This window comes from Globicephala melas, chromosome 12, assembly GCF_963455315.2.
Source record: "Globicephala melas chromosome 12, mGloMel1.2, whole genome shotgun sequence".
NCBI lineage: Eukaryota > Metazoa > Chordata > Mammalia > Artiodactyla > Delphinidae > Globicephala > Globicephala melas.
The window spans coordinates 33,984,256-34,009,000 of NC_083325.1; the positions used below are offsets into that span (position 1 = coordinate 33,984,256).

General features: G+C 44.1%; 1 protein-coding gene across 1 annotated transcript in view; it reads right to left on the reverse strand.

Moving 5' to 3' along the window:
• MEIS1 (Meis homeobox 1) overlaps nucleotides 1-24,432 on the reverse strand; it is a 136,397-nt gene extending 111,965 nt beyond the window's left edge. Inside the window, exons 1-6 of the mRNA XM_030877406.2 lie at nucleotides 23,739-24,432; nucleotides 21,664-21,890; nucleotides 19,657-19,798; nucleotides 19,078-19,128; nucleotides 18,225-18,275; nucleotides 16,682-16,828 (exon numbers count right to left, since the gene is read on the reverse strand). Coding sequence (XP_030733266.1) covers nucleotides 16,682-16,828; nucleotides 18,225-18,275; nucleotides 19,078-19,128; nucleotides 19,657-19,798; nucleotides 21,664-21,890; nucleotides 23,739-23,750 — 630 coding nt within the window. The 5' untranslated portion in view covers nucleotides 23,751-24,432. The remainder of the gene's footprint in view (nucleotides 1-16,681; nucleotides 16,829-18,224; nucleotides 18,276-19,077; nucleotides 19,129-19,656; nucleotides 19,799-21,663; nucleotides 21,891-23,738) is intronic.
• Nucleotides 24,433-24,745: the final 313 nt, after the last annotated feature.

Sequence of the window (24,745 nt, forward strand, 5' to 3'; positions counted from 1 at the left end):
ATGATTCTTTTCACCACTGTGATTTGAGGTGTCACCCATATGCTCTGAGATTTGTGTCTCTGGACCTCTCCTTTGGGCTTTAGACTTGTATGCCCAACGGCCTGTGAAGCCAACTCCATACGAAGGACTCAACAAGTCCAAAGTTAAACTCTTCATCTCCCCACTAAACCCCCGACTTATTCCTTTTTGTTCTTGATCCTAGTGGGTATAACCCCATCCACCCATGGTATAAACCATGGGTCCCCAACCTTTTTGGTACCAGGGACCGGTTTCGTGGAAGACAATTCTTCCACGGACGTGCTGGTGGTGGGATGGTTCAGGGGGTAATGTGAACGATGGTGAGCCGTAGAGGAAGCTTCACTCGCTCACCCACTGCTGACCTCCTGCTATGTGACCCAGGGCTTGGGGACCCCTAGTATAAACCGTCTGTGAGAACCATGCATGACACCTTTCTCTCTCGCTCTCTCACACAAACTTCCCATCCAATCAGTCATCAAGTCTCATCCCTTTCTCTCATGTTTCATCTTAGTGATTACTGTTCTTGTTAAGGCCCTCACAGCAGTAAAGAGTTCAAGCCAAATCACTCCCCAGCTTTAAAACAGTTCAATTTCACTGGAATATAAGCTCCATGAGGATAGGAACTGATGTCTGTTTTTGTCGCCATTGCATCCTGCGTATCAAGCACAGTGCCACTCAGGAAATGTTTGTTGAATAAATGAATTGCTCCCTACTGCCTACAGGATACATTTTTGGGTCCTTAACCTAGTACACAAAGCCCTTCATAGTCTACCCTCTGGGGACCATTCCTCTCCTTGTTCCTTGTGCTCAGCATGTGATTTCTGGCAGATATGTTCAACTTTTCCCTCTGGGCCCTCATCCTTCTCCCCTGCCTGGAATGCCCTGCGCTGCTGTACCTGGCCCCTGATTACCTCCTACACAGTTCAGATATCACCACCTCAGAAAGCCTTCCCTGATACACGCACAACCTTCCCCCAGGATGAGTGAGGCTCCCCTCCCTGAGCACTTAGAGTACCTCTTGCACACCTCTCTCATTTCACTCTCATATTGTTTTGTGATGACCTGTTGAGCCTGTCTATAATTCTACACTATAAATGTTCTGAAGTCTTGGACTATATCTTCTTCATCCCAATGCCCTCCATCCCAGGAAAATGCCATTAGACACATTAGACGCAAATATGTTCTGGAATGCATACATGAATAACAAGTGATTTATAGAGGATGTCTATTGTCACCCGATACTGTGATCCCCTATATGAAACATCATAAAACATTTAAAAAAGACTTGCACAATTAAAAAACACCTGCCATACTTGCATTCACACAAACGTACACCACTATAAAAATATAATATAATAATATTCTGTTGCAAGAAAACACAGGCAAAAGAAAGTAAATTTGAAGCCAGACACATCCTGGACCACTTACATGGTCTGAAGACAAGTCACAACCTCCATAACCTTAACATCCTAATCCGTAAATGAGGATTAAGAAAATACTCCTCTGCAGACACAGCATACATCAATTTCTAGGCGTGCAGCAAGTGGCACCTACTATAGCTTTTAATGCGACAATAATAAAGTAACAACACTAATGGAACAACGTACGTTGACCTAGTCAACCTTGAAATATCTACATACAGGTGTATTCAGTTTATGGACCTTCTGGAAAGAATGGTTAACCCGAGCTGGCTTCGTGTACAGCTCGCTATGCCTTGGGCTATCTCCCAGCTGGTGTGTGCTCAGGGGATGCAAACTGATCTTATTTTCACCTTCAAATAACATGATTTTACAGGTGCTTTGCTCCTCCCCACCTCATCGAGTTTCATTTGATACCTAATACTTATAAATCACTTTACAGTCTACGAAGCACTTTGACGTTTTATTGCACTTGGTTTTTCATCACATTGGTATGATGCCAGAATCATTTTTTGTTTTTTTTCAGGCCCAAATAGTGAGGGTTTTTTTCCTTCAAAATTTCTACCCTACCAGTCCCACTTAAAAAAGATGGATAAATGAGAGTCTCGGGATCTTGATTCTGAAGAATCAAGCTAGCAGCTATGTAGAAATTGATGAAATGATCACAGTGTTCAAAATCTGAAGTTCAGTCTGCACCTATCAATAGGTTTTCTCTTTGGGGCAGTACACTTACTTTTTCAAATCACCGGGGCCTCTTTAGTAAATGATCTCTAATGGCCTGAAAGAGCTGGCTCGCTTCTAAAAGTGAACAATCCAGTTCCTCCAGACCAGGGGAGTCCACCAGTGTGTGTGTACACGTGCTCACACCCCGACATCTGCACACATCCACACACACATGTGCACACACATACCTGCACTGGTCCACGAGGCAGAGGCGACGGGCTCACCGAATGCCGCCATGCCACACCGCCAGCATAGCCACATCTAATTAGGCCCCCTCCCTAGACTTCTCACCTCCGTCTACACAGTGTCTCTCAGGATCCTTAAAGGCACATAACTTCAGCAGGTATGATTCTTCAATGTGTCTCTCAACCAATGGTGCCATCTGAAGAAAAGGCACCAGAAAGACCCAAACACGGAGCAGTAAGGACAAAAGGGGTCTAGGTCCTCCTATGAAAAGGGGTATATGTTACCTGTGTGCACATGAAGCTGAGAAACTGGGGATCCTGAGAATTTTTTATTTGTGAGTATCTAAAGTCCGCTGTGCTCAAAGTCCTGTTTGAAGATCTTGGTGGCTCCCACTGGCATCTGCTTGGTAACCAAAACATACCAGAAAGCTCTCCACAAACTCAGCCGCCAAACGCGCCTTCAATTTGCTAGAGTCCTGCTCTCGCAAAACCTGCCCTAGTAAAGCCTGCTCCTCTCAAAACCTACTATCTAGCTGCAAATTCAGATAATTCCAAGAAAATGTAAAATTCTTTATACGGATTTCCAAAAACATCCCTGGAAATCATTAAGCAAAATTCATTTAACCAGGACAAGTTTCAGCAGGATGCTTTGTTTTAACACAGTAAAACTGCCCCCTTCCCTTTTAAGATTGTGTATGTTTTTAAACGCCAGAAGCTCACAGATTAAGACCGCAGCCTGCACACATATCGCGGATCAGGGCCACGTTGAAACGTGTTCGGGAACGGTCTGGAGGCAAAACCTTTTCTAAGTCCACCCTCGGTCCTGCTGCAAGATGATAAAGTTCGGGAGATTTCTGTCGGGCTCTGGGGCGGTCCCTGGTGGTGGCCTTCACGTGCCGGGGAGACAGACTCTTTCAAAGGTTATCTCCCTCACACACTTCTCCTTTTTCTCATTTCCTTCCCCGTCCCCGCCTCTTCCACCTGCCTTGGCCAAGTCTGCCGGCCTGCCAGGGTTCTTGTTGGGCCCCCTTTTAATGCTGCGATAAAATGCGCTTATTACCCACCCCCTCTCCCTGCTTAATAGACGCCTGAGGGTAATTCTGGTGACTCCAGGCAGATGGTAAATTCGTGGCGAGACAATGGGAATCCAGCATTCCCTCTCAGGATCTGCGGCTCTCCCCAAGACACCACCCTTCCTCTTCTCACAGGTCCAGCCCCACCATATTTGGCACTGTGGACTTCTCATCTAGAAATGCACCTCAAGGACTATTCAATTATCCCTTAACTGTGCTGCTCACGACCTTGGCGCCAGCCGGTATCTTGACGCACAGCATAAGTGTGTCTAACTCAGCATCAAATAAGGTAGAGTTCTAAAACCTTAGCAACTCTGATGTATTGCTTTAAATATGTATACATATATATATGTATATACATTTACACACACACACACACACACACACGATTGCATGATAGCAGGAGTGGGCAGTTTGTGGAGGCAGAGAGAGCATCTGTTACATTGAGTTCTATATTTCCCAGCTCTCACGTCCCACAAATGAAACCTACAAAAACGTTAATTTTTCAAACATTAAATCCTCTATCTCTGTGTAATGGGGCGTGTAGAGAGGAGGAGAAGAATTTTTGTGCTTTTTTGCCTTTGGTGAAAATTCTCCAAGGAGTAATTTCATCTCTAAATGAAAAGTTTTGTATCAGGTGATTGTCTGAGCTCCAGGAATCACCAAAGCCTCTGGTTCAGACATGGGGGGACACGCAAGTGCACTTTCATGTATACACAGTGCCACGCACCCATCACATGCATGAGGAATAGGGCAAAAGAACAAGAACGTGGAGAGAACAGATTTTAGTGTTTTTAATTACATTGTGATGGAATCTAAAGCAGCGAGGCAGTCAGATACACTTTTTAAATCTCCTGGTCCTTAACTATTTTGCCTACTCTCCTGCAAATATCCATGCCCCATTCTCCCAATACTCAAGGCAGCAGGGAGGGCAGTGAGCTTAGGAATCTCAGGCCCAGCACGATGGGTCACTCCCCGAAAGCTCCTTAAAATCCTACTTTCCCACAGCCCAATATCTTTTAGGTCACAACTCTGACACTCTCGGGTCATTACTAATCTGCAGAGTTGAAATAATTCATCCAGGAAATTATACATGAATTGACAATGCGAAGGAAAATGACGACAGATATAAAACACCACCCAAGATATTCGAAATGCTTTCCTTATGAAATCCACACAGCACTGATTCATTTTGCCCAATTTTTCGACATTGAGAATCAATGCCAACACCATCCCTTAGTGACCCCACTGTGGTCTCAGAAGAGGATATAGATTCGTACATGGGGGAGGGACATTCAGACAATTACAAAGAAAAAGGAAAATTACACCCAAAGGGAAACTGCTACCAAGAGGTGACACCAGTTTTACCCAAATCTCAAAACTGCAAAGTAGATGCAGAACTAAAGATGGTTCAAGTGCACTGAAGGTTCAAATTCTACTAAGCAGTTTGTTGTGGAGAACAAAAGAGAAGTTAAAGCCTCATTACACTCGGAATCTTAGTAAAAGTACGTAATTTACGTTTTAATAACCTTTCCTTTCCTATGCTATTGTATTATGGCTGGCATAGTATTAATAAAAATAAACTCCTATATTGACTCTATATGCTTTTACTCCTGAAATTGTACCTGTGAACTATAATTCACAGTTAAATGTTTAAAAAAAACAAAACAAAAAACCTCAAATCCAACTGCCACCTCTGTATTTCCAAATATTTGTACCTAAATAATTCAAACCTTACTCTTCATTTATCTGCTGAGAACTTTCCACTGAAATTTAGCTGATTTTCTAGCACTGCTATATAGGAGTGGCAGAAGAATCTGTAAATTACATGCCAGCATACCTGGTGTTATAAAGTTCCTTTCATAAGACTGCCTGCTTCCCAATGTTTTATTTTACATTTGTAACTCAGTATTCAGTGCGCCTCATTCTGCAAACAAATTAAGATAAAATAAACTAAAAAGTGTCCTATATATAACAACTTCAAACCACAAATTTTCTAGGCAACCATCCTAGCAAAAAGAACATCCGATAAGGCCAAAAACATTGTATCCTGAGTACAAGTAGATACTGAGATCTTGTTAGCAACTGGACCTCAGCCAGGAAGCATTTGCACTCAGAAGTGTGGGAAAAAAGTACTCAGCACAAGATCTGCACATAACTGTTACTTGAAGTTGAACCTAAAAACAAATCTGTAGTGATTCACTGTCCTATCTTGGCCACACATCTGAGTGGCCAGTCCCCTCTCACACTATGATGAAATCAGAATAATAGCCACCCCTCCTAAAAGGAATTAAGACAGTATTTTGCGCAAACTCTATGATTATATAATGGCCTATAAAACCACACCCCATTAACAACTACCCAATCTCCCCTCCCCAAATCAGCTTCACGTCGTTGAAGGCTGGGCAGACTGTACAGGTAAGAAGATGAAATATGATGTAAGGTTCTGTTTAGGGTTTACTGTTTTAAATGCTTTAAGTGCATTCTTACTTAGTTCTTATGCAGCTCAGTAAAGTGGGTTCTTTATCCCCATGTTACAGATGATAAAACTGAGGCTTGGGGAGGTGAAGTGACTTACCCCCTCACAGCACAGCCTGTATTGTGTATATACTTTATTGGGATACCGCCAGCCTGAAAGGTTGTGTAACTCGAAATTACCACCAATGCCCTTCATCGCTCTCTTTCAAGTGTTTCTGAAATCTTCTCTCTTCTACTTCTAAACTCTTAGACCAGAAAATCCACAACTTTGACACAAGAAGGAAACAAGAATTCAGCCAAGATGCAGTCATGTTTTATTCTACTACCTTAGGGCATTATGCTTTGGATAAAAGAATAGCGGAAACTTACATTTACCACTGATTTCCACTAACAATTAGCAACAGGGTATTTTCTAATTTTCCGGTGCGTGTGTGTGTGTGTTTTAGAAGTGCTGCCAGTTTTTATATTTTTAATCAAATTTTATTTTCTAAGTATCATCATTCCTCAAGGATTTTTGAATTTTCAAGCCCTCTCACAGTGTGAAATTTGGAGGTGGGGAGTAGATTGTTCCCTTTTCTTCATTATTTATCTCGGTAAAATCATTAGAGAGGCCTTTCTCAAAGCATCTTGAAATTTAATTTGTGTTTCTGGTTCCCAGACTGGCTAAGTTCTCTGTAGTTCAAGGCCTTTAACTGAGAGATCAACTAAAGCAACTGTGAATTCCAGAAGCAGGAGGTTGAGCTGTACCACTGGTGCACTTTTTAAGGAATTCCAGTTAATCAGAATGCCATTCTTCCTCCACACCCAGGGCTATTATTGTTGAGGCTCTTTGTATTATTTTAACAGTTATAGAGTATTTGGAGTATTAGAAGTAGACTACAAGTGAAGAAAAGCCCCATAATTGATTTGTTAATGTTTTATTCTCCTCTTTTTCTATTGGCATGTTCTTTACATTCCCTCAATAAATATTAAATACACAGGTAATGCTCTCTCTTAGGTGGCAAGCAAACCTTTAGAATGTCGAAACAGTAGAGAGAAGAACAATGTACCTAATTGAAATGGCAGGGTAATTTGGAAAATAAAATTGAGTTGCTGCAAATCCCAAATTCCAGAATAAAAATGTTTATGCTCGCTCAGATGCAGATTGTTCCTGGCTTTGAATAATTCTTAGAATAAAAAATACTTGAGCACCAACAATACACTTGATATGCATAGAACAAGCGTGGTCTACACGTCTCTATTATTTTGTGCAAGGAAGTGCAGGGCACAATGGGCCTGATATTTTTCTTGGTGTTTTTGTTTTGAATACAGCTTATAAAGCACCCCAATAAGGCGAAACAATAGGCCAAGCCACCAAATATACAACCAGTGTTAAAAATGTCATGGACGGGATTCTTCAGAAAATTGTAAACACCTTAAGGAAGGGACAGGGAAGCATGCTGAAAGAAATGAAGGGGTTAAATGATTCTGCTACTCAATATCTTATTTCCCCCCTCAGATATATTCATCACCCAGATCAATTCAAAATGTGAAATTCCGGATTCTCTTTGGCAGAAGCTAGAGCCAAGAAACAATTAAAATGAAAGTGGAAAAATGCATTTGCGCCTGTTATTATGAAATGCTAACACGTACTGACTCTATAAGAGATGATGTTTATCTGTACGCTGAGGGCAGTCTTATTATCTACTCAGGGCTATGCCACTGTTGGCAGAGATGTGACCCATATCTCTCAAAGATAAATTCCATATGCTCTGTAGAGTTATAGCATATTTCCCATAAATAATGTATACAATAGACCGTAAATAAATAATACGTTTATCTGAACTGTTCAAGAGTGAAGGGCAGGGTGCTTACTCAGGAGATGAAGTCTCTTATGAATGAACAATTTCAAATAAAAGTAATGTCCAATGGTGAGTTATCACCAAGTTCTTAACACTAAAATATTCTTAAGCTGGGGTGGGGAGGGGATGTTAAAAGTACCCCAGATCTGGTGGGAACTTTCAAGTAAATGTTCCAACTAAACGCAAAATGCCCAATTTAATTTCACTGCTAAAGTTTCTGTTGTGATTGTAGCATCATAGCTAATAGCGTTTTACCTATTTGCTGCAATTCTTAGCTCTCTCTGTACACTACTGCTTTTTATGATCAATGAAATACCTAGACTTAAAATGTCATGTATGAGTTTTTGTCCCATGAAACACACAGTGGATTTTTTTTTCCTTTGTGTGAACAATTTTAACATTGCACTGAATAGAAAGGAAGGCTACGAAAAAAAAAATTCAAAAAGAACCCATGTGCACTAGGTAGTTTGCTGGGACTTCATGCAGTAAAAATTGTTAGTTCCCCACCCCCGAAGTATCTCCCTTTTTAAAGCCCAGAAGACACACAAACTATTTCCACTTCTTAAAAATAGTGGAAGTAGGCCTTTAGACCCGCAGACATTGTACACCATTTAGTACGAAATTAAGTTTTCAGATCGCTAAGGAATAGTCTCTGAATTACAGAAAACACTATAGGTCACAGTTAATTATAGCTTGTCTGTCAAATTAAGTTAACATTCGAGAACACATCCAAATAGTTATGGAGCTATTAAGAGGAGTTTTATTGTCAAAGAAATTCTTATTCATTCAGCTTCTAATGTTTTTAAAAGAACAGAGATAAGCCTTTTTACAAGCTGGGACCGAGTAAGAAAACTCTGGGTTTATATCAAATTGCTCCCTTTATTGTCCTTTTGATGACTATGTCAGTTTCATTATAAACTTCATTTTCCAGAGTTTCATAATAGTCATAAACACACTTGACTTTAAAGAGTTTCTATGGGACATAATGTGAATGCAAATGCAGAATAAAATGCAAATCATGGAGGTCTGGGACCAAATATGGACTATCAGTTAAGAATCCAGTCACTGAAAACAAACATTTAGGACTTAAGAGGAAGAGCACGAAGAGGTTGATATGAATCTTTACATCAAGTATTCACAGCCCTGGGGAAAGCAAGCAAGAATAACAGTTTTCAGTTTTTCACCAATTGTAAAGCACAGTTTGGGAATATTTGATGACTTTAGTTTCTATTCATTCCTGTTTTAAAGTGAGGACCATTTTTCATCTTCTCAGGAAAATAAACCCACATGTGGGTAATAACCCACAAGGTACTCAAATAGGGAAAGGAGACCTAGCAAACTAGTTCAAGTTCAAATCTCAGGCATAGGAGGCTTGCCAGTCAGTGGGGAAAAAGTGATATGAAAAAGAAACAGCTATAGCTCTGTCTTGCTAAATAACAGCCAACAACCCAGACATTTACAGCTAATGAATAATGAGCAGGCGATCATGTTGTGTTGTAAAATGTGAGGAAAAATCTATAGAAATGGAAATTCATGATAACAATTAATTCTCAGTTAGCATATGTTGTCAAGGAATCATTCTAATATCGCTCAAAATGTTAATTATTTACTTACTACTATCTTCTAAATGAGTCAGAATCATGTATGTTTAAATCCATTGTAAAATTTAAGACTTGATATTGTGTCAAAATGAAGGAAAAAAAGGACTATAAAATGTTGCTTAAACTTGTTAAACTCATAAAAAGTTGCAGCGATTTTAAAAGTATTATTTAGTAAACTTATTAACAGTAACAGCATTTCCTTTCTGTGGAAAAATACAATTTCATTTAAGCTTTTTTAAAAAACCATAACATTTCACATTCACGGTTCTTTACCTCATGATTATAAATCCTATTACTTGTAAATGGAGTCATGAGGCTATCAAGGGAAGAAATCAATGGGGAAATGTATTTTTGAGGATTGCAAATAATATAAAATTTATTTTCACAACTTAGCTATCCTGCATTAGTTTATGCCATATACAGTGGTGCATGGAAAAGCCAGAGTATGGTTATTGCATGACTTAAAGAGAGTTAATGACTTAGTTCTGGTTATAATTTGTATTTAACTGTATGTACTCATGATACAAATAAACAACAGGTGTATATTTCAATAAATGTAAAAAAAAGTGTTTTTTCAACAGAGAATAAACTCTTTTTGATATGTTTTAGTCAGTTTTAGGAATTCTGAACTAAGAAGTCCAGAAATATAAAATAATTTCAAAAGATTTGCACTCTTGTATTTTCCTTTAACAAGAACATATTTCCTAGATTAAGAAATGCTATTTGGAAAAAGAGTGTTCAGAAAGAGTGTAGCAAAGTGTTGCCAATTGCTTTAATTCTGCACACATGAATGCATTAAATTGACTGAAATTGGATTCTAGTTTCAAATATTTAAATGAGTATATACTCGCTTATTTCACATGGTAGCTTTTATACCATTTATTAAAATGTCAAATTTAGAAGTGTGGGAAATCCAGCAATTGCCCGATATAGGTCTGCTTTCTGGAGAGGCTCTTTAAGACTCCAATAAGCTTTCCCAAATTCCCATAATCCTGAAATCATGGCATATTAAATTAAGGATACAGTGAGGGAGTCTTTTTACCTTTCACACTACACACACATACTCATCTGCTTGAATTTTTCAAAACTGATTTTATACACGTGAGGTTTCTTCACAAATATGTAAGATAGTAAAATATCCAAACTTTTGCTGGATCCCCAACATCAAATTTTGGAATGATTATTTCAACTGAAATCGTGAGTCTGTGTTTCGTGTTTTAGACCCTAACTTTTTAACAGGTACCAATATCCTGATGTTTCCTGCCCTATGTGATTTACAGCGGCGTTGTTTTACTTGGGATTTTGAAAACTTTCAGGCCTAACATCTGCACAACTGTCAGATACACTGTGTCACATGTATTCTATTTTTATTTCTTTATTTGTAAAAGAATACTTTCCCATAGTTTTGATGTCATCTTTAAATATTAACTTAATTTTTTGCACTCAGGAGAAATGGCAAAAACATCTGTTTCAATTATAACATAAACTCAAGTGCTACTTTGATACAAATATAACAGATATCATAATCCAAAAAAGGCCATGGAAAATGCTATAGTTGCAAACATTTAAGACTGTGTAACAAAAATGACTGAGAATGGTATCAGTTTACTATCCTTCAACTATTTCCCTGACAGTGGAGTCAAATAATGTTGAATTATAGACCTTCTTACAGGAAGTCTTATTTTGTGTTCGTTTTTTGATCATTCCCTTGCTAGTCCCTATAGGAATTTGGCTGTCTGCCGACTTTTCTTTAAAAGTTTCTGTATACATACTCGGGTTGTGTTTGTTGATTAAATGATCATTTATTAAAACTTAAGCATTTCACATTGGTTTGACATATTTACGTTTCATGAGAAAATATTGCTATTGCAATGGCAAGCATAGCATTACCAATGTGAAAATCCTTCACTTGAATCCATTTGACAGCATTTTCATTTATAAGTGTCTTAATACAACTTGTGCTTTCTTCAGTTTCTCCAATTCCACCTGCGAGGGAAGGTAAGCTAGTTTTATAACAGTAGGCCCCTCCGTAATACTTTAGTCTATCCGCTTGGCCTTAAAAAAACCTACGTTTCTACTATGGGACCACAAATAGTCTTTGTTTTTAAGAATATGGAGTTTTATTCCATAATTTTCCATCCATCACCCGGCAACAGCTGTGTTTTAAATCTTTCGGACTATGACAAACATTTTAACATTTAAACACACGAGTGTTTGAAAACATAATGATTTAAAATTTGTTTATTTTCAAAGTTGGGCAATTACAGCATGATATTTCAGTTACTTTTTTGAAAGCAGGGCCCGTATTTTAATGCCTTTTCTTCTTCCTCCTCCTTCTCTTCTTCTTCTACTATTTAAGCTTCTCCATGTTTTCTAATAAAAATCTCTATGTTAGGACCGATAGCAAGAGTCCACACAACCACTCTATATATTTCCAAATCGTGAGCAATGGAGTCATTCTGGTGGGAAAGGGATTGCTATTTGAGTGACCTACTGCCACAGAGCTAGTTAAATCACTGAACAATAGTTAGTGTTATGGGGCTTTACCTTGTACAAAGCAGCATTAGTATCATTGCTTTGTATTAACCATAGAACTTGCATTGGAGACTTCCACTGAGAGAGAGAGAGAGAGAGAGAGAGAGAGAGAGAGAGAAAGACAGAGAGAGAAACTAGGAAAGGGGAATAACTTCTGTAGTATTAGCATTTAGACTTTGAGACATTTAACAATGTAATTGATCTCAACCTACCTGCATATACTCTGTACTTCTTTTTCTCCCTCTCAAATGTTTTTGACATGCCCCTAATAAGAATCAATACATCCCTACTCTGACATTCACACATAAATACACACAAAGAGCCAATCAGAACACAACAATAAAAACACACCTGGTAAACAACTACCTTTGAAATCAAAGGATACTAAGCAACAAAGAGCCTAGAATGAACATCCCAATTAGCCACTGTAGTGACAAGCAGTCAACACCTTATTATTTAATCATTAAAGAGAATCTTGCCATAATTTCCCTTTGACATATTTCCAAAGGGAATTAAGAGTACCCTCCATGACTCACAACAACAATCAAAATAAAGTTAGATGGTTTCAAGACCCCATCACTTGCAAGGCCTGGGGACACAGAGGTTCCAGGATTAAGGCATTAACTGAGACCCTAAAAGTACTTACAACTTAAATAAGATGTGTCCACGTGTAAGCATTTAGAAACAAACTGACAAAGGGACCATTTTCCTATCCCTCCATGTTTGTGCCCAGTTTTCTTAGTGGATGAAAATAAATTGCTTGCATTCCTAGTATTAGTAAATATCCCATAGTCTCATCTATTTTTTTCTTCCCCTGAAGCAGCACATCTAATACATCAAGAATATTAGGCCTCCCCATACCCATCCCTCAGTAACACCTCCCCAAAAGAGAAGGCTTAAATCTCCCTTGGAGGCATCCCCATCACACTTTGCAGGGAGGGGTGCTTTCGATCAAGTTCAGTTTTAAGAATTTTATCTCAAACTATGCTTCAGAAACAACATTCCGAACTCTTCAAATAAAACAATCGCCACCTGGGTTCCCTGGCCCACTGGGGAACCAAATCGCACTGGCTCAGGGCTGCCCCTGATCCCCAAGGCCCAGAAGCCTGGCGCTTTCCAGCCTGGGCTACGCAGCCCCGGCGGCTGTCCCCCGTCCCCGGGGAGCTCAGCAGCACTTGGCATTTAACCTGCCTGGCGAGCTTGGCTTTCTGGTTCCATCTCCGCGAGCCACATTACTTCTCCCCAGATATTAGAGACAAATCTGGATTAACAGGCAACAGGGCGCCCTGCGCAGCCCGCCAGCCCTTGCACAGGAGCTGTTAAATGCAGATTCAGCCGAGGACCCCCCGGAGAGCTGCTATTGAATAAAAATTGTAATCCAAAGGGACCTTTTCTTTGCCTCCCACTGCTTGTAGGAGAACCCGGGTTGGCGCCCGAGCACAGGCCAAGCTACTCCCGCTCGCTACCAGCAGGCCAGGCCACCTCGGCTGGTGGCCTTCAGGGCCCGGGGACTCTTGCTCTGCTCTCCATTCCCTCTCTCGACCCCTCCTGAAAATGGAAAATGCTTAGATTCAAGGAGTGGCGAGCAACAAACAGCCCTGGGAAGGAAGGTTTAATTCGATAGCTCCCTCCTGGAGTGCGGCCTAAAGTCTAGCGACTGGGCAGCCAGATTCTTCCCCGCGTAACCCCTCTTGGCCTCCCCAATTCCACCCTGGGTCCCCCAAACTCGCGCCCCGCCTCCCCTCGCCCTGCGTCCTTCTCCATCGCAAACCAGGCTCAACCCTGGCCTCGACGCCTCCCACGGTGGCCCCCTCTGCGCCCGCTCCCGGGGTCTCAGCACGGCCCTCACCCCTGCCGAGGCTCGGAAGCCCCCGGTGCCCCTCGCTGCTCCCAGGCCCTGGGCGTCGGGGGCGTCCGTGCCAAGCGGGGAGCGTAGCAGTCGGGAGAGGGCGCCCGGGAGGCCTGCGCCCGCGGGAGGTGACTCTCGGGCCTGGGACTTCGGGGTCTGGGAGCGGGGGTGGGGGGCAGGGAGTTGAAAGTGGGGTGGGAGCGGGATTACGGCTTCGACTGGCGTCTTAATCTGATAAGAAAAAAACAAAAACAAAAAATACCACCAAACTAACGACACTACAAGGCCAAGCGGATTTCCGCCGACTTAGCCCTCCGGGAAACCGGCTGGTATCAAAGTCGTGGATCCCAAGTCCCCGCGCGGGTGGCAGCCTTCGCGCCCTCCGAGGAGAAAAGTAAAGTAAAATAAACCGCGCAGCCATCAGGCCCTAGAGACAGAGGGGTTAATGAGCTAACGAGGCCCCGCGCTCGCACCACACCTGAAGCATCCAGTCCCGCAGCGCACACTCCACCGGGGCTCAGACTGGCTGGGCCGCATTCGCAGACAGGTGGCGAGGCCGTCCTTTCCGGGCCCGGCCCCCGGGGACCGGTGAGCCGGCTCCAGTTGGGAGCACTGGCGCCCACCTGGCGGCCCTAGTGCCTCGTCCCTCCGTCCCCAACTCCCAGGACAGGGGACTCCACTCCGCGGCCGAGGCACAGTCCCGCGTGCGCCCCGCGCTCTGCGCGCCCCTCCCCAAAGGGAGCCCAGGCACTCCCGCTCCTGGCTCCAGGGAAGCGGATAATTCCAGAGCACAAGCTTGGGGTTTGCTGCCCTACGACCAACGGAGACTTCGGTGAGCCCGAGGGGTCACGCGAGTGCGCCCACGCGCACAGGCCAACGGCGCCACGAGCTCAGCCAGAGCTGCGAAGCCCACTTGTAGGCGGCGGGAGAGGGACGCACACTGCTCATTTTATAGGTGGGGAGGTGAATAAAGTGCGAATTTTTATCCAAGACCACTGCCTTCCAATCTGCGTATCTCAAATAAAGGTAACTGAGTAACACCCCGAACTCTGGTCCTTTATCTTTGACTTTAATAAAATAATGATTCGATGAGAAAATGGGGTATAAATCTTCATTTTGGAGGCAATTAAAGTGTTGATTTCATTCATGCCCCTAAGCGATTCTTGTAATTTGCTCAGATAGCTTTATGTACCCAGCACTCCGGAGCTTTTAGAATCCCATTTTCTAGTTAGGCTTGTTGGATTACAATTTTTATTCAACAGCAGTTACCCGAGGGTTCCTCAGCGGAATCTGCATTTAACAGCTCCGGGTGAGGCCTGGCGGCCTGAACCAGGCGGGAGGCCGAGCAGCTGGCGGGGCCGGGACCCGGAGCCGCCTGCAGGTTTCCCACCTCGGTGGGGACGCTCCGAGTGTTGTCTACACTGCCAAAAGTTTGCAACTCGCCAAATAGTAGGAAGGACCCGGCGCGTTGGCGCTTTTAAATCTCAGCTTTGCCTGCCTTCCACTCGTCGTGGGAAAAGGAGGAATTCAGCCTCTGCCGCGGGGTTACCCAGAGAAATCCAAGCTGGGAATTTTTTTAAGGGGGTGATATGGAGAGAAGCAAACTTTAAGATGACACCGAGACCGAGGAGTCGGGCATTCCGGCAAGGAGTCTGCAAGGCAGCCGCTGGCCAACCGTGATCATGGTAGAGCTTGCAAAGAAAACTCTGCATGACTGGTTGTCCTTTGGCCTAACAAAGGCAGGCTGCTCTCTCCCCCAAGACGGGGCTCACGTGCCAAGTCAGAAAGAGAAACAACTCTGGGCCTTCACTTATAGGTGGAGAAGCACAGGAGGCCCGCCACCCAAATCTTTAGACGCGGTGCCACAATTCGCAACCGAGAGCTGTCCTGAGCCCTGTTTCACCTCACCCACTCCTCACGTTTTCACTTTCAGTGCATTTTTGCAACTCCTCTGGACCAATCCAGAGATACAGCGACAGGAGCGGGGGCGGGGGAGGGAGAGAGAGGAGAGAGAGACTGGGAGCAAACATCGGTGTTGGGGTGAGAGAGAAATGCCCCCCAGCAACTCCAAATAAAAGTCGTCCCCACTTAGCAAAGCAGCGGAAGAAGGGCCTGGAGGGAGGATGAGAGAGGAGGGGGTGAAGCAAGCAGAGGCCGGCAGTTCAGAGCAGGGCGGCGCGAGGTCCTCCACCCGCCACACCGAGGGAGTCCCCGGGCGCCCCTGTCGCTGACACTTCCAAAAGCTGCCAACCCAGAGGGCCCAGAGCACGTACCAGCTGGAGGATGAGTGGAAAGGAGGAGGAGAAACGTCCATATTTATCTGTTTTTATAACCTCGGCCTGGTCTTATTTTTTCTATTAAGTACAATAAAATGGGCGAGCTTGCAGTGAGCACTGCACAAAGCAATGTTCAGTGAGGTCTAGAAGCGTTCGGCCGAGGAAAACTGACAAGACAGGCTAATGAACCGTATAGACAGGGAGAAAATAGCCAGCATTTACTAGATTTCAAACCCTCCCTGTCTCTCTTAGACCACCTATCTTGGGTTTATTCCTAATAAAATAAGAAATAAGCAGACCCTACACTTTTCTTCGAGATAGCAAGCGGGAAAAAATGCTCCAGAACAAAGCCCTACAATCAGAGGCGGTCACTGGCAGTTAACACTCCCATTATTATAGAGGGTAAATAAAATAAAGACAAAAATTAAAAGCGACAAGAAACAGGTCAAGTTTGCAGGCAAAGCTTTTACAAGCTCATCTCTCCAGGTCGAATCCCAGAGCCAGCCTTAATGAAGCAATAATAGCCGCATTATTCAAAAATTTTCATTTCGATGGAAATGTATCTAAAAGGGACTTAATCATATGCAAATAATAAAAGGAGGTGGTAGTGACCCAGCAAGCAATATGCATACAGATTTTTTTTTTTTTTTTCTCCCAGGGATGTTGAAATTGAAAAGCGCGTACCTGGTCAGTTAGATTTGCTGATCTCGTTATATCTTCACTGTCTGATTTTGATCCTCCTTCTCTATCGTCTATCACCAAATCGATAGGCATTTTCCCTTTCAAACAGCTAATATACCGGTGGCAGAAATTGTCACATAATTCGTGTACCTACATTATGACAGAAATAAAAAAAAATGGAAATATAATCAGAAGTTCATAAATGACATTGACAAGTGCAATCCACCCCCCTTGTGAGATCCAAACTTCTAAATAGGGGAAACACAGGGCAATTGTCCTCCAGAGACCCTCAGACGCATCCAGAATTAGGAATAACTTTCTTTTCTTGCAAAATAGAGATATCGCAGAAAATTGACAGTGACAAGATGATTCACAGGCTACAACATATTCAACACCCGTGTTAAATTCATCAGCTCCCGGGGCTGTGGCCATTAGAGAGGTGACCTGCGTGGGTGACATTTAAGGTAAACTATTTAATTTCATCCAGTTACTTTATCAGAAATCCTTTTCCAACATGTCTAAGAAAAAATTTATATATATATATATATATATGTATATATCTCCAAAGGACCAATACTGTGTTGGTATAGGATATATGCCTGAAAACCCAAGTCCCTGTAACATTTGTCATTAGGGTTTCTATCTATAAGAAGCATATTTTATGATGCTTCCTTGAAAAAAAAAAAGACTCGTGATATGGGGGGAAAACCCTACAGCCACCAAAAGTTATCAAATTGATTTTTAAAAAAAAGGAAAAAAGATGCTTCAAAATATTTAGGCATAAGTGGAGTGGTCTCTTACAGGACCCAGGCATCACTGACATGCAAAAATTCACAAGAAACCCCAGTGTGCTTGCAATTTAATGTTAGTTTGAATTCCAATGCATTAAGTTTTTATTGCTGAGATTTATGGAACAGCTAGCAAAATCACGTTATCCCCCACCCTTTCTTGAGTGTGAAGGTGGGGTGTGTGCAGGATTCTCAGATTCAAGAAATTGACACAACTATCAACTCTGCTTTGTCTCTGCAAAACGGTTAAAGTGCCTCCCCCACCACTCCTCCAGACTCCCTGCCTCGTTCTCCTCCTCCCCCTCTGCCTCTCCCCTGTGTCTGACCTGCCGCTGCTCTCAGACTGTCTTCCAGAAACTCACTAAAACTAAACAAAACTTTCCCCCCTCAGAGGCAGCAAAGAAGAGGAGGAGGAAGAAGAGAAGAGACCACAGAGGTATATAACCTGCAAGCAAACTCACAACAGCATTCTGAACATCAGAGGGGATGCCTAGAATTGCAACTGTTTATACAAAGCCAGCAAGGTATTAAGAATGAATACAAGGCTAGGGCGTTTGTGATCCCGGTTTTAGTGGCTAAAATTGTAATTAAACTGCAAAGAGAAATGGACGCTAAGATTGGCCTTGACACTAATTACCAGAAAGAAAGTCATTTATGCAAATGTCTCAGAAGCCTGAACTTCAGCCATTCTGAACCCTCCCCCTCTGTGTGTTTGGGCATGAGGGAGAAGCAAAAGGAGAAAAAGCTAGAGAAATTACCTTCTCTAATTCCAACAGATGAAACCTTAATACTTGTATGGCTTGAATCATCTGCAAAGATACAAAAAGAATGAGCGCCCCATTCCTAGTTTGCAGAAAATTGGCTGTTGCAGCTCTAACATCGCCAGCCTCCCCCCACCCCCCAAATAGAGTTATTTTGATTTATGGCAATAACACTAAAACTTAACAGCAGCGAGTGGGTACCATCTAGAGGTTTATATTTCTTAAGGAGAAAAAAATAGCTAAAACAACAACCAAGCATCTAAGGGGGGGATCATAAACCTTCTCCTCCCCCATGGCTCCCCCACCCTTTCCCAGCGCCACTGCCCCTACCCCACCCCCAAAGGGCCGCATCCCTCGACTAGGTGTTTCCTTGCAAGGAGTGCACGGAAAATATTCCCAACAGTCCCCGGACTGTGGCTTTTCACACTGCAAACTTTCTGCCACCCTCTGCACACCTTTCAGATAAACTGGTGGTTTGGGGCCTCTGGCCCGGTCGCTGTCCTCATGACGCGACTTTGAGGGCTGGGAAGTCCGCAAAGTTTAAGCACACACGCTGACAGGCCCGGAGATAAATCCCCGGGCTGATTAGAGCCGCGCTGCCCGGCTGTCATAAAAAACAAAGCTCGCGTTTCCCCGCGCCGGCTTGCCCGGCCCCTCTCGAGGTGAATTTATTTCCCCGGGACCTTGTCCCGGACCACTTGCGGGTGGATGGAAACCTTTGCAGCCCACTTGCAGATAGGGGAAGACCGGTCTAGAAACCTCAGGGCTCTCAAAGTAAAGCTTGGGAGGAGGGGGGATTTTGGGGGGGGGAGGGAAGGTGGGAGGAGGGGAGTAAGGGGTCCGCTCTTACCAAGTTATCCAGTTCTGGATTAGAAGAAAATAGAGGTTTTTCTGCGCGAATCTAAATACAAGTGAGAAGGGGGGTGGGGAGAAAGAAACATTTGAAATCTGGTCGCCTTCCTAGTTTCTTGCCTCATTACACTGTCGGGGGCAGGATGTAACCTCCGGGAGAGGCTCTGTGACACCGAGTTCGTCCCGTGCAGAAACCCTTCAATGTGAGTCAAAGAATCCGAAAACAAGCCCAGAGCACAGGGTTACTTCTCCCAGCAACTGCGCTTCTGAGAGACCGCTGCCCAGCTCGCCAAGTCCAAGGCAGCTCCTGCGCGTGGGCTTTGGGGTTGCATTTTACAGAGCTTTCTGCGTCGGGTTAGGTAGCGGGAGTGGGTAAGCACTGGGCTGATTTTCAGGCGTCCGCAAAGACACTCATTTAGGAGGAAAAGCTCAGAAGAGGTAACAGGCCTGGCTTAGGGCGGACTGTTCGCTGGTTACTTTTGCAAATGTGCTGGGTGGGAGGGAGGGAGGTTCTTTTCTTTTCTTTCTTTCTTTTTCTTTTTTTTTCTTTTACTTTTGAAACATTGATTTTGCTGACCTGTTTGGCGAACACGGCTATATCTTCATTGAATGACTCTGACGAGCAGACGTCCCCGCCCGCCACCCCCGGCTCGCGGGGGGTACAAGTAGCTAATTCACATTTCTCAAAAATCAGTGCTAACAGAGGGAAGAGGGGGTGTCTGCAAGAAAATACAACAGTCACAAACAACACAATGGTTAGTCCCGCGGCAGTGAAAAAAGGCGCCCAAGAAAAACAGCAGGACGAGCTCAAGGCGGGGACCCCCTCCCTGATTTTGTCATCTACTTGTTCCCCTTCCCCCGCGCCCCCAGGTGACTGCTCACCTCCCCTTCCTCCTTGGGCCCCCGAAGTCGGAGGCCCTAAGCCATGGACCGTATCTGAGGATCGGTTCACCATATCTGGCCGGAGAAATTGGTAACATTTGCTAAGAATAAAACCCAAGCGGTTCCAGCAGCCATTTTGAATTAAGTTTCCCACCCCGACCGGCCCTCGTCCCTCCTCTGCACATCCAGGACCTGCAGGGGGGGAAAGGCGCGGGGCGCAGGGGGTGGGAAAGCTCTTTCAAGTGGGTTCCTCCAAGGCCATCTCGCGAAGTCCAAGGCTCTGGGGATCTTGGTGGCAGGCGCTCAGCTAACTTGGGGAAAGGACCTCTCTGGTTGTGGGACCGACTGTCAGAGGACTGCATCTCCCGATCCCGACCTCACGGCTCTCGGAGAGCAAGAGGGCTCCTCCTCGGCTCCCTGCACACCTCCCTCCCTTCGCCGATGGTCCCCACCGCCCCCCAAAGAAAGTTCCTTCAAATATTCCTGCGGTCAAGCCTTTCATTTTTGTTCCTGCGTAATGCCAAAGCAGCTAGTATCGCGAGGGGCCTAGATGTCGCTTATCCCAGCCCATCAAAAAAAAAAAAAAAAAGAAAAAAAAAAAAGCCTCCTCTAATGCCCAAAGAGGTGTCTCAAGTCTTTTATTAGCTCTCACAACCCAGCTGGGAATTTAACAGTTTGGGGTCCTTTTCAAAAAGCTTCCCCAAATGTTCTGTCCCGGAGCCTAAACGATTTGCAGTTAACAACACTGCGGAAAGGACGCTGAGATTTAAACAAGCCCATCGCACGAGGGACCAGAAGATCAAGCAGAAAGGGTTTTCAGCCAGGGAGGGTCAGTGTTGCCTGATTTTTTTTTTTTCAAAAGAAGAAATAAATAAAAATAAAAGTGGCTGCAAAGTAAAAAGAGGTCCCCCAATACATCAGCACACAGTAGGCACAAGTGACTTTCAGAGGGTTTTACTAGTCCAGGGTCTAACCCAAGGGCCCGGGAGAACACGGTGTGAACTGCAGCAGAAGACGACACCGACCCGAGAGCACCCCGCATCTACTTCTAAATCCTGCAGGTTTCGCCTTTGAACACAAAGTCCTAAAATGGCTAGAAGTTTCTTAAGGTCTGTGACAATTCAGAGCGAGCTCCTCTCCTTGACTACAGTGGTCAAACTCCCTAAATGCAAAGCATGTTCCCCCTTGCCTGACCTGCAACTGGCCTGCCTTGATTTTATTGTGCGGTGGCAGAGCCAGCATACGGTGGCTGAGTAAACTTAGCAAGTCAGAACAATCAGTGGCTTAAAAGATTTTCCTTTAAACTAAAAGTTTCGTTCCAACACAAAGGCGCCTACGTTTAGAAACCCCCAACACTCTCCCTGCGAAGTCAAGCGAGTGAGGACTCCAACCCGCTGAGCTACCGAGCCGGGGTCTGGGGGGACGAGGGACATTTGGCAACTTCTGCACGGCGACCCCTCCGCGGGCATGGCCTCGGCGGAGCGGGGCGCTGGACTGGCGCGGAGCGTGTGCGGAGATGGGGGCGGGGGGGGCGTCTGGGATGGCAGGCCGCCTCCCCCCAATCTTCATGCAAAGCGAATGAAAAGTCACCAAATAATGTACCTCCAATCCAGAGAGCTCTGGCTTTCCTCTTACTGAGGGCAAAGGGAAATAGAGAAAGCATCGCCTCTCAACTGCTTAGCCTGCTGCCCGTCGTACCTACCCATAAATGGCATCTTTATCTCTCTTTAAAGCGTCATTGACGGAGGAACCCATGCTGGGAGCCATGGCGTTGGTGTGAGCTGTGTGCGGATACTGATGCGAGTGCAGAGGAGGCCCGTGGTTCAGGTGGTGGACGGGCTGCATGGACCTGGCCGCGTGCGGGTCCCCATACATCGTGGAGGGGATGCCTACTCCATCCATGCCCCCATAATGGGGTAGATCGTCGTACTGCATGAGAAACAGGAGAGAAACAGGTTCAGAAGGCCAGGCGGGCAAATGGGGGAACGGCAGGGCACGGAGCTTATATAATGTCAGTCCAGCTGGATCCTTCAACCCCGAATTCGGTGGCCTTGCATCTCTGAAGTTGAGATTTCTCATTAAAAAAAATATTTTTAGAAGTAAAATTTCTAGGATTCTCGGTAAGACTCGGCTAGATTGAATGGTCTTGCCCTAACTTGTGTCCCTATCAACTAGCCAGAAATTCAGGATCCTTTGGCAAAAAAGGAAGGAAGAAAGAAGGAAGAAAGGGAGGCATTCTCCCGGAGGGCAGAAGGTAAAACGTGCACGTCTCTAGAGGAGGAAATTCAAAATCACAATAATAAAACATGCCAGGACAGTACAGCAAACCTGCCTAGTTTCACAGACCCTTCCCATCAGGGGGAATTTAAAAAAAAAAAAAGTTACGATGGGAACAGCTAAGCCAAGCACGTGAATTCAGACAGGCTTCTCATTTTATTTCCCTGCCAGCGTGGGGTTAGGCAGTCCTGCAAGACACTGCATTTCCTTTGCTCTCCAAGACAAACTCTGCTAAATCACACAAAACTAACTGGCTCTCTTATAAGTGAAACTCAGAGAAGGGTAGCTTCTCTTCAACATCGGGGCTGAATTTAGAATTGGGCAATATTCCCCTCAAGAAAATGTATAGTTGGAGCAATTATTCTATTTTTTCTATTCTTATGAACTTTCCCCCTAGACTAGATGTCTGTGGGCTAAATGTTAGTCATCAGGTTTAAAGCAAATTTAAAAGTAAATGCACATTCAACCCCCCCATCTTCCTTCTCCAGAAAAACTACTTTCATATTGTCATTATTTTTGTGTGCAAAATTTAGCTATTTAGGTTTTCCTCTTTGCTTCATTTCAGGCATGTTCTTTTCCCAAGATGTGGAGGCGCCGAGAGTGAAATGATTTTCAAAGAAAAGAGGAATTGCCACTTTCATCTCCTTCAAGCCAGAGGTGTGAAAAGAGTTTGGAAGAACGCTGACATTTGCCTGAACCAAAGGAGTAAAGAAAAAATGTGTCAGCCTAGTAACTTTCTTTTGCAAACAGGGCTTTGAGGGCCAGGGCACAAATTATGCAAGGAAGGCTTTTTGTAGACCCCCTTTCTTTTAAGAAACTACCTCTGTTGGGTTGTCATTGTCTCACTTTACTCTCACTACATTTCCATTCAAATAGGAATATTGGGGAAATTAGTATTGCATTTTTAAAGTGAGTAGTTGTGTGCTTAGTATCCAATTAGTGCAGGGCTCTTCTAAGAAAAACTTACAAAGTATTACCTTGCATAAAAAACCATGTACATTAAAATTACTTTAAAAAGATGAATGCTTTCCGACCCCCAAAACCGTTGTACTATGACAAAGTTATTTGCTTAAAAATGCTAAATACTTCCAGTGATATTAAAGATGAGCATAATCAATAACATATCAGAAGTTTCTAGCTGCTTATTTTAATTTAAAACTAGCCTTAAACTTCTGCTCCTTGAATGCTCACGCTATATAACATTAGGTATCTAGCGCTGTTTGTTTTTGTTTTTTAAACAGATGATTGCCCGAGCTTGTATTTTTATTTATATAGCTACTGGTTAGGAATCTATAGAAAACTTGATTACTTGAATTAACAATTACATGTTAATATACATAAGTCTACAAACGCATTGAATAAATCCTCTCGCTTTAGGCCACGGCTTTAGGAGCCTCATTCAAAAAGACAGAGAAAAAAGGAAACTTTTTAGCAGTGTCTTTCAGCCACGTTTCAATTTAACCTCACATTTGAGTTCCACAATTGTTTTTTAATACGTACCCTTTGCGCCATCGGCCTCCCTGGCTCCCTTCCTACTTCAACTTCTAATATATCCTCTTTAAGGCCAGTGTGAAAAGAAACAAATACGTAAACTCCCCCGGAAAAAAAAAAAATAAAAAGCACGACGAAAAATCCCTTAACGTCTCCAGCAACGTGAGCTACTGGTCCCAGATCTTCGGTCTATGGGACCTGAAGCAAAGCTCCCGAGTCACTGAGCATAAAAGCGCTCCGTTTCCAAGACAGCAGCGGGGGCAAAAAAAAAGCAGATCTTCTCTCCCCAAAAAATCAGTTTAAAAAAAAAAAAGCGCCCCTCAGACCCAACTACCAAATCTCATGGCTTTCTGCCACTCCGGCTGTCAATCACAGGCGAGGTTGTCAACGTGGTGAATGAATGATCATCCGCTCAGTCTTCTTCTGGTCAGAACACCTCAAATGTTAATATTCAAATGCACAAAGCCCTAGCGCTCGCTTCCCTTGAATCAGTCCTAATTCCTAATCAGTTTCTCTCTTCTCTCGCTCGCTCTCTTTCTCTCTCTCTCTCTCTCCCTCTTTGCAACTGCTGCACTGGAGGGAGATTAGAGGAGGGTTAAAAAAAAATGTCTGTCTGAGTTTGTCTTAAAGGAGCCACGATCGATGCTGCCCGCTTGCAGTCCCCGTGCGTGTGTAAAGTGTGTGTTGCACAGGCGGAGAGGTGGATTCCGACCAGAATGCTAGAACCCGGAAGTAGTGGTGGCCATAACAGGTCGCGTCTTACACAATGCATTGGGCTGCAGCAAGTAGGCTCCTCGGCAGGGGTGGGTGCGCGAAGCGAGCTCTGGCCGCACTGGAGAGGCAGAGAGGCGCTCCATTAAATCGCACGCCCAGGCACAAACACCCACACACCCGGGGCACACGCGCACAAGCGCGGGTAGTAGCCCCCGGCCGCCGGCTTTATTTTCCGTATGCTTTTCTCTCCCTCCCCCTCCAGACTCCCTCTCCAAAGCTCTCTTGAAATAGATTGGGAATAA